At 69.0% G+C, this 15515-nt stretch overlaps 5 protein-coding genes across 5 annotated transcripts; 3 read left to right on the plus strand and 2 right to left on the minus strand.

The window, feature by feature from the left end:
* The first annotated feature begins 102 nt into the window (after window positions 1-102).
* Window positions 103-1818, plus strand: FA09DRAFT_16543 (molybdenum cofactor biosynthesis prote). The gene is made up of 3 exons (XM_025739262.1): window positions 103-1177; window positions 1234-1297; window positions 1353-1818. The coding sequence occupies exons 1-3, from the start codon at window positions 171-173 to the stop codon at window positions 1578-1580; spliced, it is 1299 nt and encodes a 432-aa protein (XP_025598363.1). The 5' UTR covers window positions 103-170; the 3' UTR covers window positions 1581-1818.
* FA09DRAFT_329721 (MoaC-domain-containing protein) lies at window positions 1729-3138 on the plus strand. Its single transcript, XM_025742293.1, has one exon. It carries the CDS (start codon window positions 1782-1784, stop codon window positions 3027-3029), a length of 1248 nt encoding a protein of 415 aa, XP_025598364.1. The 5' UTR covers window positions 1729-1781; the 3' UTR covers window positions 3030-3138.
* FA09DRAFT_16548 (hypothetical protein) lies at window positions 3124-5284 on the minus strand. The gene is made up of 6 exons (XM_025739264.1): window positions 4892-5284; window positions 4674-4836; window positions 4494-4610; window positions 4421-4431; window positions 3949-4362; window positions 3124-3893 (listed from the first exon to the last, which is right to left on the minus strand). The coding sequence occupies exons 1-6, from the start codon at window positions 5098-5100 to the stop codon at window positions 3218-3220; spliced, it is 1590 nt and encodes a 529-aa protein (XP_025598365.1). The 5' UTR covers window positions 5101-5284; the 3' UTR covers window positions 3124-3217.
* A 1520-nt stretch (window positions 5285-6804) lies between these two features.
* FA09DRAFT_360379 (alpha/beta-hydrolase) lies at window positions 6805-10339 on the plus strand. Its single transcript, XM_025745226.1, has 8 exons — window positions 6805-7700; window positions 7755-7915; window positions 7966-8135; window positions 8198-8894; window positions 8947-9018; window positions 9070-9612; window positions 9663-10042; window positions 10105-10339. Exons 1-8 carry the CDS (start codon window positions 7060-7062, stop codon window positions 10195-10197), a joined length of 2757 nt encoding a protein of 918 aa, XP_025598366.1. The 5' UTR covers window positions 6805-7059; the 3' UTR covers window positions 10198-10339.
* Window positions 10340-10561: 222 nt separating this feature from the next.
* Window positions 10562-13678, minus strand: FA09DRAFT_338520 (hypothetical protein; the record flags this gene model as incomplete). The annotated part of the gene is made up of 1 exon (XM_025744113.1): window positions 10562-13678. The coding sequence occupies one exon, from the start codon at window positions 13676-13678 to the stop codon at window positions 10562-10564; it is 3117 nt and encodes a 1038-aa protein (XP_025598367.1).
* Between the last annotated feature and the right edge of the window lie 1837 nt (window positions 13679-15515).

Below are 15515 nucleotides of genomic sequence, written 5' to 3' on the forward strand. Positions count from 1 at the left end.
TTCAAAGCCGCGGCGGCGCTAAATTGTACTGCGCCGATAGCACGCCTCGGCGAGTCGCTTGAAGTCCGGTCGGCCGCACCTCGCTCTCCTTCTGCTCCACCATCTCCTCTGCCGCTCCTCGCCGCTCCGACGCTCTTCTTCGCCGCTTGACGCACGCGTGCGGCCCGACCATGCCCGCGCACCTGCTGCGGCGTCCGAGCCTGGTGCCGGCGGCGCACCGTCTCGGCGTCGCTGCTGCGGCAGCATGGCGCGCGGGCGGCGCCTTATCTCCGCCGCTGGCTCGCAGCTCGAGCTCGCAGCGCACCTGCGCGCCCAGCACCGCCGGCAGCACCTCGGCTGGCAGCGATACGAGCACCGCAGAGACGCTGCGTGCGCTGGCTCGCAGCCGCATCGCCGCCGCCGCGCCACACCCGCCGCTGGCGCCGCTGGAGGACCGCCATGCGCGGCAGCACACCTACCTGCGCATCTCGCTCACAGAGCGCTGCAACCTGCGCTGCACGTACTGCATGCCTGCCGAGGGCCTCGCAGACCTGACGCCCCGCGCCGAGCTCCTGACGCCGCACGAGCTGCAGCGGCTCGCCACGCTCTTCGTGCGGCAGGGCGTCGACAAGATCCGCCTGACGGGCGGAGAGCCGACGGTGCGGCGGGACATCGTCGACGTCGTGGCGCGCCTGGCGTCGCTGCGCTCCGAGGGTCTGCTGCAGCTCGGCATGACGTCGAACGGCATGCTGCTGCCGCGTCTGCTGCCCTCGCTCGCAGCAGCAGGCCTCACACACCTGAACATCTCGCTCGACACGCTCGATCCTCATCTCTTCGAGCTCATCACCCGCCGCTCGGGTGCCGGCGTCGCGCGCGTGCTGGCCGCTGCTGAGCAGAGCGTGAAGCTGGGCTTGACCACAAAGCTCAATGTCGTGGTCGTGCGCGGCGTCAATGACTCGAAAGACGTGCTGGACTTTGTGGAGTGGGCACGGCATCGCGACATCGTCGTGCGCTTCATCGAGTACATGCCCTTTGACGGCAACAAGTGGCGGCCGGAGAAGCTGGTGCCCTACCGCGTGCTGCTTGAGCGCATCGTCGAGCGCTTTGGGCCTCTCGAGAAGGTCGGCGACACGGCCAACGACACGAGCAAGCACTGGCGCGTGCCGGGCAGCCGCGGTACGATCGGCTTCATTACGAGGTGAGCTCTCCCGGGCGTCGGACGCCTTGACGCAGCACTGATACAAGCACTCGCAGCATGACCGACCACTTCTGCGGCACGTGCAATCGCCTGCGCATCACTGCTGATGGCAACCTGAAGGTGCTTAGAGCTGACATGTGCCCTAGTCCTGCTTCCGCTAACACCATGTGCTCAGGTGTGCCTCTTCGGCAACACCGAAGTGTCCCTGCGCGATGCGATGCGCACAGGACTGCCTCTGGAGCTGAGCGGCGTTGCGCAAACAGACGGCCCGGCCAGCGACGAGGACCTGCTGCACATCGTCAGCGCCGCCGTGAAGCGCAAGCACGCCAAGCATGCCGGTATGTCTGCGCCCGAGGATCTCGCGCGCTCGGCGAACCGCAGCATGATCCGCATTGGCGGCTGAGGCGGCGCGGCGTGTCGGAGGAGCTGCTTGCCTCTTCTGCAAGAATACGCCCTGATTCCGCGCTCGTGCCTCCTCTGCGCAGGTGAGCCACGGCCGGCGCCCCAAGTCGTCCGACATGCGGCTCGCAGCTCATCGCTCGTGGCGCCTTCAGGCACGCTCTCGCATCTGCGCAGAGCAACGAGTGGCACGCTGCGGCGCACAATGTGCCGCAGCAAAGTGCCGCTGCACCTTCTGCAGGGCGCCGCCGGCAGCACTGCCCTGCGCTTCTACTCGTCGCGCCAGGGCTGGGATCCCTGGGATCTAGATGGAGACGGTGGCCCGTGGGGCAGCCTTGACGCTCAGGCGGACGCGCCGGCGGATCAGCAGGCGGCTGCCCGGATGAGCAGCAGCCGCTCTGCACAGGCCTCTGCCTCGACGACGCCGCCACGTAGCGCACAGTCGTGGTCGTCATACATGGGCGACAGCGACGGCGAAGACTCGCCATGGGCCTCACTCGACGCGATCGCAGATGGCGCAGAACACCTCGCCGTGCCGTTTTCGCCCAGCCATTCGCCGGATCCTCCATCGACGCGGCCTCCTTCGAGTCCGCATTCGCCGCTGCAGTCCGAACCACGCGTGGTGCACAACACCGCATCTTCACCTTCTCGACCGCAAGACGCCTTTAGACAGCAAGCAGCGCGTCCACCTCCGTCCAGCGCCGCCCCAGCTGCACGTTTGACGCACGTCGATCCCGGTTCCGGAGAAGCATCCATGGTCGACGTCTCTGCGAAGGCCTCAACCTCACGATCAGCCACTGCATCTGCGCGCGTGTACATCCCAGCCTCGGTCGTGCCCCTCATTCGCGCGAGCTCCGACTCGTCGACAGTGGCTCCCGCTGCGCCCGAGGCATGGCGCAACAAAGGGCCGGTGCTGCACACGGCGCAGCTGGCTGGCATCATGGCTGCCAAGCGCACCGCCGACCTCATCCCGCTCTGCCATCCGCTGGCGCTATCACACGTGGAGGTGGTGCTTGAGGTCGTCGAGCCTGCCCTGTCTTCCTCGCAGCCCGACCTCTCCGGGCTGCCGGGCCAGAGCACCGACGGAGGCTTTGGCCTGGACGCGCTCGGCGCCGACGAGGCGTGGGACGAGCCGTCGTCCTCTCCGGAGGAGCGCGCATGGATCGCGAAGCAGCTGGCCGAGATCGACGGCGGCCATGAGACGGCGCCGAGCGCGAGTGCCGAGCCTCAAGAAGGCAGCGCGGGCGAGGCATACATCAGCGTGCGCTGCACGGCACGCACTAGCGGTCCGACGGGCGTCGAGATGGAGGCGCTGACGGGCGCCAGTGTCGCGTGCCTGACGCTGTGGGACATGCTCAAGAGCGTCGGCGGGCGCACGATGCGCATCGACGGCCTCTGCGTCACGGCAAAGTCGGGCGGCAAGAGCGGCGACTGGACGCGCAGCAGCGAATGAAGGGAATGACAGATTGCATGCTGCTGCGCCTCCTTGTGAGAGACGCGCATTGGGGGTGACGCGCCGAGACCATGTGTGAGGTGATGAAAGGTGCGCTACATGATGAGGAAACGAGCGAGAGGTATGGGGAACGATGACGCGAGCGGAAGCAGATGCAGAGAGAAGATGAGAGGGACAATGTGCCAGCTTCAGGCGCGCGTCCAGAGGATCGCGGCGATGAGCGCGATGAAGAGGACGGCCAGCGCCTCGGACGAGACGACGTTGGCGTTGAGGTCGCCCTGCTTCGCGGGGTCGAGGGCCGCGTCGGTGTCGAGGCCGAGGGCGCCGTTGCGAGCGGACTGCTTCGCCTGCTCCTCGAGCAGCGTCATGACGTGGCGCATGGCGGTCTCGGTGCGCGCCACGCTCGCCTCGAGGCGCGCCAGGCGCGCATCCGTGCCGCCAAGGTCGTCGCTCGACGAGCTGCGGCGGCGGCGAGGCAGCGGCGTGAAGTTGTCCTCGCCGCGCACCTTGGCGACAGGGCTCTGTGCGGCAGGAGCAGACGCAGCGCCATTCGCCGAAGAGGGCGGCGAGGCTGACACCGCGTTGGTGCCAGCGACGCGCTTGTGCGCACTGAGTACTGCTAGGAGGTGAGCCAAAGCAAGGTGCAGCTTGGCCTGAACGACGCGGGCCGCAGCTCGTTCGGCGGGCGCATCGAGCGGCGAGGCAGCGCCCGAGCCGTCACTGCCGCGCAGGCTCTCGTCGGAAGCCGATACGCGCGCCAGTTCGCGAGACGAGATGCTGAGCGTGCCGTTGCACAGCGTCAGGCCGCCATGCAGCGACGGGCTGGTGCCAAAGGCGAGATGGCACAGCACGCCGAGCAGAGCGCTGCGTCGAGGCTGTGAGCATAAGGCTGCAGGTAGCCGATCGCTGGCGCACTCACGGAACCTCGGACGGGGCACACGGCGCCTTGTCGAAGCCATTCTCAAGCTCGCTGCTGTCCCAGGGCGGGAGGACGCGCTTCTGGCTTGGGCTCTCGGCACCTCTGCGCGCCGCACCGACGTCCAGAGCGCCGATGAGTGCCTCGTGGTAGCGAACGCTCCAGCGCAGCAACGTCTGCGCGTTGCGCGCCTCGCCGTCGGGCAGAGCGGTAGCTGGGAACTGCTTGGCTGCTGACGGTCCCGCAGAGCTCGACGGCACGGCAGCTGCACCGCGTACCTCGGCACGCTGGGCTGCAGAGACGAGCGTGCGCACTTGCTGGCCGCGCGGCAGAGGCTCGACGACTGGAATGCTGGTGCGCAGCAGCGAGCCCGTCGAGTAGGAGCCGGGGTCCAGAAACGCTGCCGGGACGCGCCAGCTGTGAAGGGCACGGGTGTCAGCGTCGAGCCGCGAGCACGGAGAAGCGCAGTGCTGACTTGTGAACGAGCTGCAGGGCATGAGGGTCAGACAGAGGGACGTGTATGCGCGCATTCAGGTAAGACCACTCACTCCGGCATCGCCCTCGTCCAGAGACCAGATGTGGCGCGTTGACCAGCTCAGCAGGTTCGACAGCGGCTCAAGCACGTCGAGCTCAGTTGCGACGCGGCGGGCCACAGCAAGCGGGGCCTGAGACGGGCACGACGGGTCAGCTGCAATCGCGTCAGCGTGCAGTCAGCACTGTGTGCGTACCCAGATCTCATCGAAGGGCTCCAGGCCGGCGAGGCTTAGGTCATAGTCGAGGCGGTCGCGGCGCAGCTCGAAGCGCAGCAGGCCCTCAGCGGGCGTGATGCCGGCGGCGAGGAAGAGGGCGCCGAGCGAGACGAACGGCTCGCGGTGCTCGGGGTCGAGAATGCTGCGCGAGCGTGAGCATGTGCAGCTGCGACAGATGCGGCAGACCGATGACGCACCGCAGAATGTCATACCCGGCGATGGAGACGACGAGGCAGGGGCAGAGGGCGTGCGAGGGACGACGCGAGGGCAGGAGGATGAAGCGCAGCGGCAGCGGACGGCGCGCCGAGAGGTCGGACCAGGAGAAGATGGCACGGCGTGTCGCTGACGGCGACACGGGAGGCGAGAGGGTGCGCACAGCAGCGGCCGCTGCAGCGGCGACGGCCATGGCGGCGAGGCGGGCTGAGGAGGCGCACGTCGGCTGCTCCTCGCCGTGGCGCAGCACAGAGACGAGGCTTGCGGCTTGAGGCGGCGCGAGATGCACTGGTGGCTGCGTTTGATGAGCTGTGCTGCGTCGGTGCTGGTGGTCGGGACGAGAGTGACAGCTGTCAGCGGTCGGTGCGCTGGACGAGGCCAAGCAAGGCACAGGCCGTAGCTAGCGTGCTCCTTCCGCTGCTGCCCCGTGCGCAGCGGGGGCGCGCGTTCCTGACATGCGCCGCGTGCTCGGCGGCGCGTCCGCCCGCACCCGAGGGTCCAGCAGCCGTCCCTTCACGCCGCGCCACACCGCTCACGCTCGACTGATGCTGCGCGATATACAGCCCACAATCCAGCATCCAGCACACTGGCAGTGCTCAGCCAGTCTCGTCATCCTCTGCGCTGCAGCAATGCAGCTGTGCCCGGCAGCTGGCAGGAGGGGAGCGCGCCATCGGGCCACCGCGTGCAAGAGCAACACCTGGCGCGCGGCCCGAGGGTCCGGCCGAATCATCTCGGAGATGCCCCTCTCTCTCGTTCAAGGCACTCGACGGAGGCGAGGCGGTGTTGCTCCTGCTGCTCGCATCTGTGTCACTTTGTGGCGCTCACGGCCTCTTAACATAGCAGGGGCCTGGACGCCCAGTGGCAGGTGCAGGCGATGTATGCTCAAGGGCGCGCGGCGCAGGCGGCAGGCGCCTCGTCTCGCGCGGCGGGCCGCTGCGCTCATCGGCTGCGCTGGTCCGCGACGCCGCTGCTTGACGCCGCTTCTCCTCTCGTTCGGTGCCGCACCTAGAAGTAGCTACACTGCAGTGCTGAGCACCCGTCTGCGAGCCTCTCACTCCAGCGACTCCGCCGACGAGCAGGCAGCGGGTGTCATGCGTCCGTGAGCCACGTCGCTCAGCGTCCAAGGCCTGCGGGTCGCGTGACAGCCGTCACGCAGCGCAGCGCAGCGAGCTCGGCCTTGCAGGCAGGAGCAGGAGCCAGGCGCCGTCAACCCGAACGACGCGGCCGCGGCAGGTCGTTGCCAGAGTGCAGCATCTTGCTCGCTGCCGCTTGCGAGATCGGGCGCTGAAGCGAGCGGACGAGACGGCGGCGGCGGCGGCGGCCATGCGCGCCACATGCGCCGAAGGTCGCGAAGGCGCCTGTGGCAGCGGCGCATGTTCGGTGCAGAACGATGAGGCGCACGCTGCATGCTCTGCCGCAGCGTTCAGCCGTCAGCGAGGAGCAAGGTGAAGGAGGAAGGCTTCTTCTGGCTGAGCAGCACCTGCGCCTCACCTCCTCCTGACGGCGGGCGCAGATGGCATCCCCAGACCCCTCTGAGCTCATCTCGCCGCCGGCATTGCGCATTTCTGTTCATCAGGCGCCAAATGAGGGCTGCGAGAGGGTCAGATGGAGAGTCGGCGCGCGCAGGTCTCACGGCGCGCACACTGCTCGCGTGCCTGCCAGCTCCGCCCCTCTCGCGCGTCATCTGCTCTTGCTAGCGTAGGCGGTGCGCCTGCGGGTGCGGTGCGGTGCCGCGGGAAGCGTGCGGCCGCACTTTCTGCGTGGAAGGGCGCAAGCGGCGTTAGGCAGCAGGCACGCCGCGGCAGGCGTAAACACCGGGCGCGCGTGGGGCTGCGCACACACAGGCGGCGTGCCACAGCTGCGGCGGCGATCCCTCTCCACACGCGCCGCCCTCCTCCTCGCCTGACTTTTGTGCCGGCGGAGCAGCGCTCCTGAGGCGCCCTCGCTGCCTGGCCTCGCCCTCGTGACTGCCTCGCCGCTTCTCTCCAGACCACATCACCACCACCCGGGCATCGCTGCGCGACCACCTCGGACACCTCACGACGCTTCACATCTCTACTACAGGCCGCCTCTGCGTGCCGCCGGACCCCAGGGCACCTCCCGCTGCACCCGTGCCTGCCGCCCGGCGCTCCCGCGCACGCACGCCGCCGCCATGACCCTCACGACGCTCGGCATCGCCGCGCACGTCACGCCCACCGTCATCAAGACGTTCTTCCGCCACTTCTACACGCAGGCCAAAAAGGGCCCCGAGGACCGCCGCACCGAGGCGACCGACGAGTTCCTCTTCCACCAGGCCTTTGTCCTCGTCAAGCGCTTCATCGAGTTTGCCACGCACGACAGCGTCGAGTCGCTGCAGACGTTCACCAACACCTACGTGCCGCTGCCGCCGTGGGCCACGTCGGTGCCCGTGCTCATCCCGCTCTCGTCGTGCAACGAGGCGGCGAAGGTGCTCATCGACTACTTTGGCCCCGAGGACCTCAAGAACGTCGTCGGCGGCGAGCGCTGGTGGCAGATCCGCGGCCTCAGCGGCGTCGAGGGCGAGTGGATCGCGCAGACGGCCGAGTGGCGCGATGCTACGCGCATCGAAAAGTTCTTCCTCTTCTTCCAGCTCACCGCCATGGCGCTGTGGGCCACGCTGCTGGGCCGCAAGAGCGCAAAGAAGCCCAGCCCGCCCATCTCGCCCGAGACGGACGGCGAGGCGTCGGAGCTGGAGTCGACTGCGTCCTCGTCGGACGATGGGCACGGGAACGACGTGCCGCCGGAGGAGCTCGACCGGCTAGAGCGAGTCATGCTGTGAGTAGCCGGCGTGTACTGCAGGGCCCGACAGCTCTTCTGACAGTGCTGCAGCTACATCCACGGCGGCGGCTACTACTTTGGCTCGGTCAACACACATCGCTTCATGCTCATCCGCTTCGCCCGCAAGTTTGGCGGCCGCGTCTTTGCTGTCAACTACCGCAAGGCGCCCGGCTACCCGTGGCCCTGCCCGCTGCAGGACGCTCTCGCTGCATGTGCGTGGCAGCGCGTGCTTCTGTGTCTCTGCGCTGACACGCCCGTGCAGACCTCTACCTCACCCAGCCCCCGCCGGACGCGACGCACAAGGCTGTCGACCCGCGCAAGCTCGTCATTGCCGGCGACAGCGCGGGCGGCGGCCTTTCGCTTGCACTGCTCGCGACGCTGCGTGATATGAACCTGCCGATGCCAGCTGGTGCAGTGCTCATCTCGCCCTGGGTAAGTGGAGCGCGCACAAGCCATGTCTGTGCGCTTCTGCTGCTGATGCATCTTGCCCGCAGTGCGACATGACGCACAGCTTCGAGTCGATTCTGCAGAACACCGAGACCGACATCATGCCCAAATTTGGCCTCATCCACAAGCCGTCGACGCTCTGGCCGGTGCCCGCTGTGGCCTCGCTGGAGGAGGACGAGAGCTCGGCCGCGCAGAGCCGCGCAGACTCGCCGCAGCTGGGTGTGCCGTCTGGCGTGAACAAGCACAACGGCCGCTCGAGCGGCGGCGATGCTGCGAGCACTGGGAGGCGGAGCACCGCGTCGCGCCAGCCCAGCTCTGCTGCGCAAAGCCACCGCGAGGCGCACCAGAGCGGCGCTGGCGATGCTTCGGGCGTGCCCGCCGCGCCCAAGTCGCTGGCTGCCAAGCCGCTGCTCGTGCCAGTCAAGGGCGGCGAGGAGGGCGAGGTGGTGGAGCTGCGTGCGCAGATCCAGCTCTACGCCACCAACGAGCAGCTGTATCACCCGCTCTGCTCGCCCGTGCTGCAGGGCTCGCTCGGCGGTCTGCCGCCGCTGTACATCCTCTGCGGCGACAGCGAGGTGCTGCGCGACGAGGTCATCTACCTGGCACACCGCGCCGCCGAGCCGGCGCGCTATCCGCTCAGTGAGCAACTGCTGGCCGGCAACGCACGCGCCCGCGAAAACGCAGAGCGCTTCAACCACGTTCCGACGAAGGTGCACCTGCAGGTGTACGACGAGCAGTGCCATGGTGGGTAGCGCCCATCCTTTGCGCGCGCATACATGCTGACAGCCGCGCGCAGTCTTCACGCTCTTCGCATTCACGACCTCGGCGCTGTACGCATACCGCGGTGTGGCGTCCTTTGTCAAGCACGGTGAGCTGGCCTGAAGCGCGCTTGGGAAGGCTTTCACTAACTCGAGAGCAGTGACGGGCGCTGCGACGAGCACGATCGATGCTCCTACCTCCGCAACGAGCGCGCAGACCAACGGCGCCCCCAAGCAGAATGGCGCGGCAGCGAACGGCGATGGGCACCGCGCGTCCACGACGAGCGCCACGAACAGCCTGCAGCCCACGACCGACTCGCCGCTCACGATGGAGCCCAACGGCTTCTCGGACTCGCCCATGTCTAACTCACACGACTCGGCTGCGCCCAAGGATGCGCCGAAGTCGAACGGCCTCAGCGCCATGCGCGCCGTCGACGGCCCGCGGCACGGCCAGGAGCTGCGTGACAAGAAGCGCCTCAACGCTACGTCCGGCAGCTCCAACACGTACGACGGCAACCTGCCGGTGCGCCGGCCGTCGTCGCAGCTCATCCGCGAGCGCATCTGCATCCGCGGCAACGTGCGGCCACTCGAGCCCGAGGAGCTGCTGCAGGCGCTGCGCATGGCGCGCGACGAGATCGGCGTGATCAAGGAGGGGCCAGTGCGGCGCTACCTTGACGGGCAGAAGGCTTGGGACGACAAGTTCGGTGAGTGTCTCGCAATAGCGTGCGCGGACCTCAACTGACTCCTCTCACAGCCAAGGAGGCGAAGCGCGTCGAGAAGCGGCGAGCGCGCAACGAGGCCAAGGCTCACGAGATGCTGAAGCGGGCCGCCAAGATGGGCCTGCTCGAGCCCAAGTACCGGCCACGCCGCGAGTCGCACCCGACCGAGGCGACGTCACAGTGGACGGACCTGGCGCGCTTCGGCCCGCTCGACATCCTCAACGAGACGCCGCCGCCGAGCGCCATCGTCGGGCGGCGCGACACGGCCGACGCGCTGAGCCTGCTGCAAATGTCGCTGCGCATGCGCGAGCTCGAGAGCGGCGTGCAGAAGCAGCGCCGCTCGCGCCTCAACTTCCGCAGGGCGCCGCACCAGAGCGCCGCCGAGCGGCAGGTGCGCGACGACGACGCCTCTCATGTGAGTAGGCTGCGCTTCTCACGGCCTGCGCACTCGCTGACGTGCCCGCGGCCTGTCCACAGGGTCTCAATCTCTGGTCTCACCTGCTCGAGGGCTCCGCCGGCATCGGCTCGACAAAGCCCAGCGAAGGTGGCGCAGCCGGCTCGCGGGCATGATCGACCGTGCCGCCAGCCTAGACGTGCCTAGACGTGCTGTTCCGCCTCCTCATTGTGCCCTCCCCATTACGCCTCCTCATCGTGACCCCCTTGGATCCCACATACAGCTCGCGGATGCAAATATACCACCCATTGACACGAGCAGGGACAGCACAGAGGTAGACAGATCGAGCATTGCAGAGAGCGACAGGCGAGGCAAAGCATGAAGGGACAAGGCGAGGGGCGTAATGCGTGCGGCACGACAGATGACATGCGCAGATGTGCGGCGGCCAGCATGAAGGGCAAGGCTCGGGACGTGGCGAAGATGTGGATGCTAGCAAGAGACTGATGATGATGATGAAGAGAAGCGTATATGAGAGGGTGCCTAGGTCCAGTTGAGGACGTCGTCGAACTCCGAGTCGAGGCCGATGCCCAGACCCAGGCCGAGGTCGCCCGAGGCAGTGCGCAGCTTGGCCTGCTGCTGAGCGGCGTCGGACTGTGCAGCGGCCGGTGCATGGCCCTTGCCGAGCGGCACGTGCGCCCGATCGAGGCTGCCGGGCACGAGCTCGGTGGCCTGGTGGCCGCTGCGCCGCTTGGCAGACGTCGGCGTGCCGCGCAGCGAGACGTGCCGCGCGCCCGCGCCGAGCTGCTCGTCGAAGGTGGGTGTGCGCGGGAACGGGCTGCTGGACGGCGGCTCGTCGTCGCCGTATGTGCTGGTAGCCGGGCCGCCATGCACGCCACTGCTGCGGCGTGCACTGCGCCGCAGAGAGCCGAGATTCGTGCTGCTGGACGGGTTGCGCGAGCGCCGAGGCACAAGCTCGGGCGTGCTGGGGATGTCGGAGCTGTCGCGCGCCCGCGTGGCCGCACGCGTCGAGGACGTCGGCGAGCCGAGCGCCCAGTTGGGGTTGCTGTGGAAGCTCGACGCCGTGCCGGCCGTGTCGCCGGGCTGCGCCTCGACGCCGCCGGACGAGAAGACGAGCGAGGGCATGCCGACGCTGAAGCCGCCCGCATCGTTGCCGGCCGAGTCGTGCCCGAATGCTGCCGCAAGGAACGAGCTGCTCGGCGTGCCGAGGCCCCAGCCCGAGGCGCTGGTCTCGCGCATGCGGCTCGGCGTCTGCAGCGAGCCAGTGTGCGTGCGCTGGTGGCCCCACGGAGAGGCACCCGAGGGCAGGCGGGACGGCGTAGAGAACGGATCGTCGGGGTCGCGCATAGCAAAGCTGCTCTCCTCCTCCAGAAAGAGGCCGCCGTGCCCGCGTGCGTTGGACGTCTGCCGCGAAGCAGTGCCGGCGAGCGAGGCGTCCGAACGTCCTGAGCGCAGCGTGCGGCTGGGCGTGACGAAGGTCGAGCTCGGGAGGCGAGGGCTCGGCGTTCTTCGCTCGACACTGCCCTGCGGCTTGGCTGCGTGGGCGTCGAGGTTCCCGTGGCTCTGCCAGTCTGAGCGGCGCGAGAGCAGCACGGGCGTGGCGAAAGGGTCGTCGAGCGCCTGCGTAGGAATGCGAGTGCGGCGCGTCGGGCTGCCGGCCCGCGCTGGCGCCTGCGGCCTCGTCGCGCTCTTGCGCTCGAGTGGCGAGCCCGGCTCGTTCTGGTGCCGCCCAATGCGGCTGGCGCGGGCACGGGCCGTGGCAGCGGGCCTGGCCATGCTGCCGAGGTCCTGCGGGAGCGAGAGCGACGCAGACAGGCTCGGACCCAGATCGCCCAAGTTGCCCGAATGAGCGCTGCGCGCGACGTGCGGGCTGGGCGCCAGTGCGAGGCCGTCGAAGTAGCGTGCACTGCGCGCCTGCGCCGGGCTCTCGGTCGGGTGGGCAAAGACGGGCTGCTGATGCTGCGACTCTTGGCTGAGGCCGTACAGCTGCGAGTCGAAGGTGCCGTCGAAGGGCGTGACCGAGGCAGAGCTGAAGCCGTCCAGCGGCGTGAAGCCGACGGAGCCCGACGTGAAGCTGCCAGGCGTGAGGTCGGACAGGGCGCGTTCGCAGCAGCCGTCGCAGAACCACTCGTCGTCGAGCTCGGCCGTCGAGGTGATGCCAAGGCAGAAGATGTGGTACCAGCGGTTGCACACGTCGCACTGCACCATCGGGCTGAACTCCTCGTTGTGGCCGCACACGCAGCCAATGACGGACTGCAGGGGGATCTGCGCAATGCCGGCATTGCGCGCCGAGAGGTTGCGCGGCGTCACCAGCGGCACTGGCGCCGGCTCCGGCGCAGTCTGCTGTTGCACAGCGGCATCGAGGTCCGCCTTGGCTGCGGCGGCAGAGGCCAGCTTGCGCTCCAGGCGTCGCCGCGTCTTGGAGTCTGCGCGCGCCAGCTTGGCGGCGCCGGCAGCGCGGCGAGAGCGCTTGCGCGGGCTCACCTCGGGCATAAGGGCGCGCATGTCTGGCATCGAGTACGTGCGTGGGACGGCGTCTCGCCGTGCGCGGTCGCGCAGAGCCTTGGCGATCATGGGATGCTGGTGCTGGTGCCGCAGCGAAGCGTCAGCTGCGAGCGAGGTGCCAGCAGACAAGCCTGCCGGCGCTGCGTCCTCCTCGCTCGTGGCCAGCCAGCGGGCAATGCCGTCATGGCGCGCAGAGCGCTCCTTGACGACATGCTCGCCAGCTGCAGCCCAGGGGCCCTTGGGGTCGTCGGGCCAGTCGAGCGTCGGCAGACGAGCGTCGATGCCGGGGCCCAGACCGAGGCCCAGTCGTGGAGTGTGCTCAGAGGTCGTGAGACGTGATGAGGCGGGCGTCGTGCCGCTGCTTCGCAAGCCGAAGAGATCTGCGTGACCGTCGCGCAGAGCAGCACGCGGGACAGCACCGCTGACACGAGGCAGCTTCTTGGGCGAGGGGGAGGGCGAGCCGCTCTCGCTGGCTGGGAAGTGGCTGGCGAGGCTGAAGCTCGGGCTCGGACCGAGACCGCCTGCGCAGGGCGTGTCCAGGCTCGTGGCCGAGGTGCTCGCCGAGCTCTCCGTAGCGGAAGAGCCAGAGCCGCCCGAGAATGCGACGTCGTGAGAGCGCAGAAGCGCAGCGGTGTCGGCGTCGGACGAGCTGCGAATGCGCGCGGCGACGTTGGGGTGCACAATGAGGCGCCCGCGGCCGCCGACGTCGACGGCCACGAGACTCGAGCCCGACGAAGCGCCCTGCTCAGACTCGCCGACTGGCCGGAAGAGCGCCAGTGGTCCAAGTGGGCCAGTGCTGCGCAGCGCATCGGCAAGAAAGAACTCGCTGGGGTCGGGCGAAGGGCTGGCGGGCGGCGCGGGCGCCTTTTCAGCCTTGCGGCTGCTGCCCGGCAGGCCCGCCGACGCCCAGCCGCCGTCGTCGACGAGGCTGGGTGCAGAGGCGTCTGCGGCGTCGGCGCGGCGCTTGCGCGGCGTCACGGCGGCGTGGCGCTTCTCGAGGCGCGGGAAGGTGTGCGGCGCCGGGCGCACCGGCGAGTCCCAGAGGTCAACGCCGACACGGCGCCCGCGGCGCGGCGTGTGCAGCACCGAGGCCGCGACGGCGGCGGGCTCTGCGGCGACGTTGGCCATGCCCATCGGCGGCGGGTGGAGCGAGTGTGGGGCTGAGAGGTGCGCACGTCTGTCAGCGGACGGAGGGGTGGGAAGGGTAGGAGGGCGTAGTAGAGACCAAGCTAGCGCACGCGACAAGACAAAAGCAGGCGCGCAGCGGCGGCCGCGGCAACTTCGCGGATGCGGCAGCAAAGGGCGGGCACAGCGCTGCGGCGACGGCACTCCCCTCGAGCGCCGATCACAGGCAGGCCTCTTTGTTTGTGCTCGTCGCTCTTTGCTGTGAGCACAACAAGGAGGCCGATGTGACAGGTGCGAGGGCGCGAGGGCGTGCCTGTGCCGCATCAGGGTGCCGCCCGCGCGGCCGCAGACGCAGCCACCGCATCAGCGGCCGCGGCGGGGCAGGCAGGCGGCAGGCGAGCAGCCGCCTCGAGCTGCCGCGCCGCTCGCTCCTTCGCGCGCGGCAGAACGCAGCGCACCGCACGTCTGCCGCGGCACCGCACCCGTCCAGAGCACAGCTCCGCCATCCGAGATGCCCGAGCTGCTCGCAGCCTCGCTGCATGCTGACGCTGCGATCCTTGCAGCCTGACAGCAGCGCTCTGGCAGACTACTCACAGGTACTGAGGCAGGCGCTTGTGCGTGCGCGTGCTGGACCAGGGACGCGGCGCCGACAGGGGCACGGCCGGGGGCGAAGTGGTGCTCCTCTCTCTGCTGCCTCGTCACCGCGTCACAGGGGCAGCAGGCGTGAGACGAAGTGGCTGGAGGCCGGACAAGGCCGCGACGAGCTCGCACAAGAGGCGAGAGGGGCACAGCGCCTTGTGCTCGCGGGAGCTGCGAGCTGCGGCTCCGTGAGGCGGGCGTTGTTCGTGCTGCGCTTGGTGCTGGAGCGCGAAGGCAGACAGCAGGGAGACTGCCCGGCGGACAAGGCCGGCGTGTGCCGGTGCAGCAGAGCTCAAATGAGGCGCGCAGGAGCAGACTTGTGGATGCGAGGAGATGCAGAGGAGGCGTGGGCGCAGCGGTGTCGAGTCGTAGAAGCGAGTGAGGAGCGAATGAAGGGAGCACGAGGCGAGATGACGGGATCCGGGGCTGGGCGTGGAGGCGAAGCTGATGCGGGTTGCGACTTGTGGAGAGGAGGGCTGGTGGTGGTGGTAGGGTGTGTGACCGAGGATGAGAGGGTGGGACTGGAAGGGTAGGGCAAGGGCAGCGGCGCAGGTGGCTCAGGGCAGGGCCGGAGGGCAAACGGGCAAGCGGGCGCACACGCAGCAGCACACGGCTATCGAGATGCACCTGCAGCGCTCACGAGGGCAGCCTTCCGCCTCGAACAGCGCTCCCGCACGCTCGGGGCAAGTCTGACTCTGACTGGGCTCGCACACTGGACTGGTACACGCTGGGCTGCTGCCTGCCCCGGCGACGCAGCAAGAGGCCGCGGGCGATGGCAGCTTGCAGGGGCAGGGGCAGCTCGGCAGTGGGCTCGCTGTCGCAGGCGCGTGTGCGACTTCGCCGAGCTCTTGCTGGCGCACGCTTCGCTCGCTCGCCTCCCCTCCGCGCCGGCAGCTCTCCTGCGCCTGCCGCTGCCCGCACGGCCATGCCCTCGCCCTCCACGGCGCCGGCCCACGCCGAGCGCTCCTGCGCACCCTCGGCCTCCAGACGCCGCACACCTGCCGATCTCGGAGTGATGCATTCAGCACCTCAGCACAGGCTTCAGAGGACTGGGCAGCGCTGAAACGGCCGCCCGGGGAGCGGCGACGGCACCATCAAGCTGCGCATGACAGACAGGACGCGCGCGGGCAAAGCTCCATGCGCCCGCTCCGACGCCACGATGGCGTCCTTCTCGGCTGCGGCGAGCGCCGCGAGGCTCGAGCGGCAA

The sequence above is a fragment of the Tilletiopsis washingtonensis genome (assembly GCF_003144115.1).
Source record: "Tilletiopsis washingtonensis strain MCA 4186 unplaced genomic scaffold FA09scaffold_10, whole genome shotgun sequence".
Lineage (NCBI taxonomy): Eukaryota > Fungi > Basidiomycota > Exobasidiomycetes > Entylomatales > Tilletiopsis > Tilletiopsis washingtonensis.

Coding starts and splice junctions, on each gene's coding strand:
- FA09DRAFT_16543 (XM_025739262.1), top strand. CDS start 171: ATGCCCGCGCACCTGCTGCGGCGTCCGAGCCTGGTGCCGGCGGCGCAC. Junction 1,178..1,233: donor ACGATCGGCTTCATTACGAG/GTGAGCTCTCCC, acceptor AAGCACTCGCAG/CATGACCGACCACTTCTGCG. Junction 1,298..1,352: donor CTGCTGATGGCAACCTGAAG/GTGCTTAGAGCT, acceptor CCATGTGCTCAG/GTGTGCCTCTTCGGCAACAC.
- FA09DRAFT_329721 (XM_025742293.1), top strand. CDS start 1,782: ATGTGCCGCAGCAAAGTGCCGCTGCACCTTCTGCAGGGCGCCGCCGGC.
- FA09DRAFT_16548 (XM_025739264.1), bottom strand. CDS start 5,100: ATGGCCGTCGCCGCTGCAGCGGCCGCTGCTGTGCGCACCCTCTCGCCT. Junction 4,837..4,891: donor GCCGGGTATGACATTCTGCG/GTGCGTCATCGG, acceptor ACGCTCGCGCAG/CATTCTCGACCCCGAGCACC. Junction 4,611..4,673: donor AGCCCTTCGATGAGATCTGG/GTACGCACACAG, acceptor TGCCCGTCTCAG/GCCCCGCTTGCTGTGGCCCG.
- FA09DRAFT_360379 (XM_025745226.1), top strand. CDS start 7,060: ATGACCCTCACGACGCTCGGCATCGCCGCGCACGTCACGCCCACCGTC. Junction 8,895..8,946: donor GTACGACGAGCAGTGCCATG/GTGGGTAGCGCC, acceptor AGCCGCGCGCAG/TCTTCACGCTCTTCGCATTC. Junction 9,613..9,662: donor GGCTTGGGACGACAAGTTCG/GTGAGTGTCTCG, acceptor CTCCTCTCACAG/CCAAGGAGGCGAAGCGCGTC.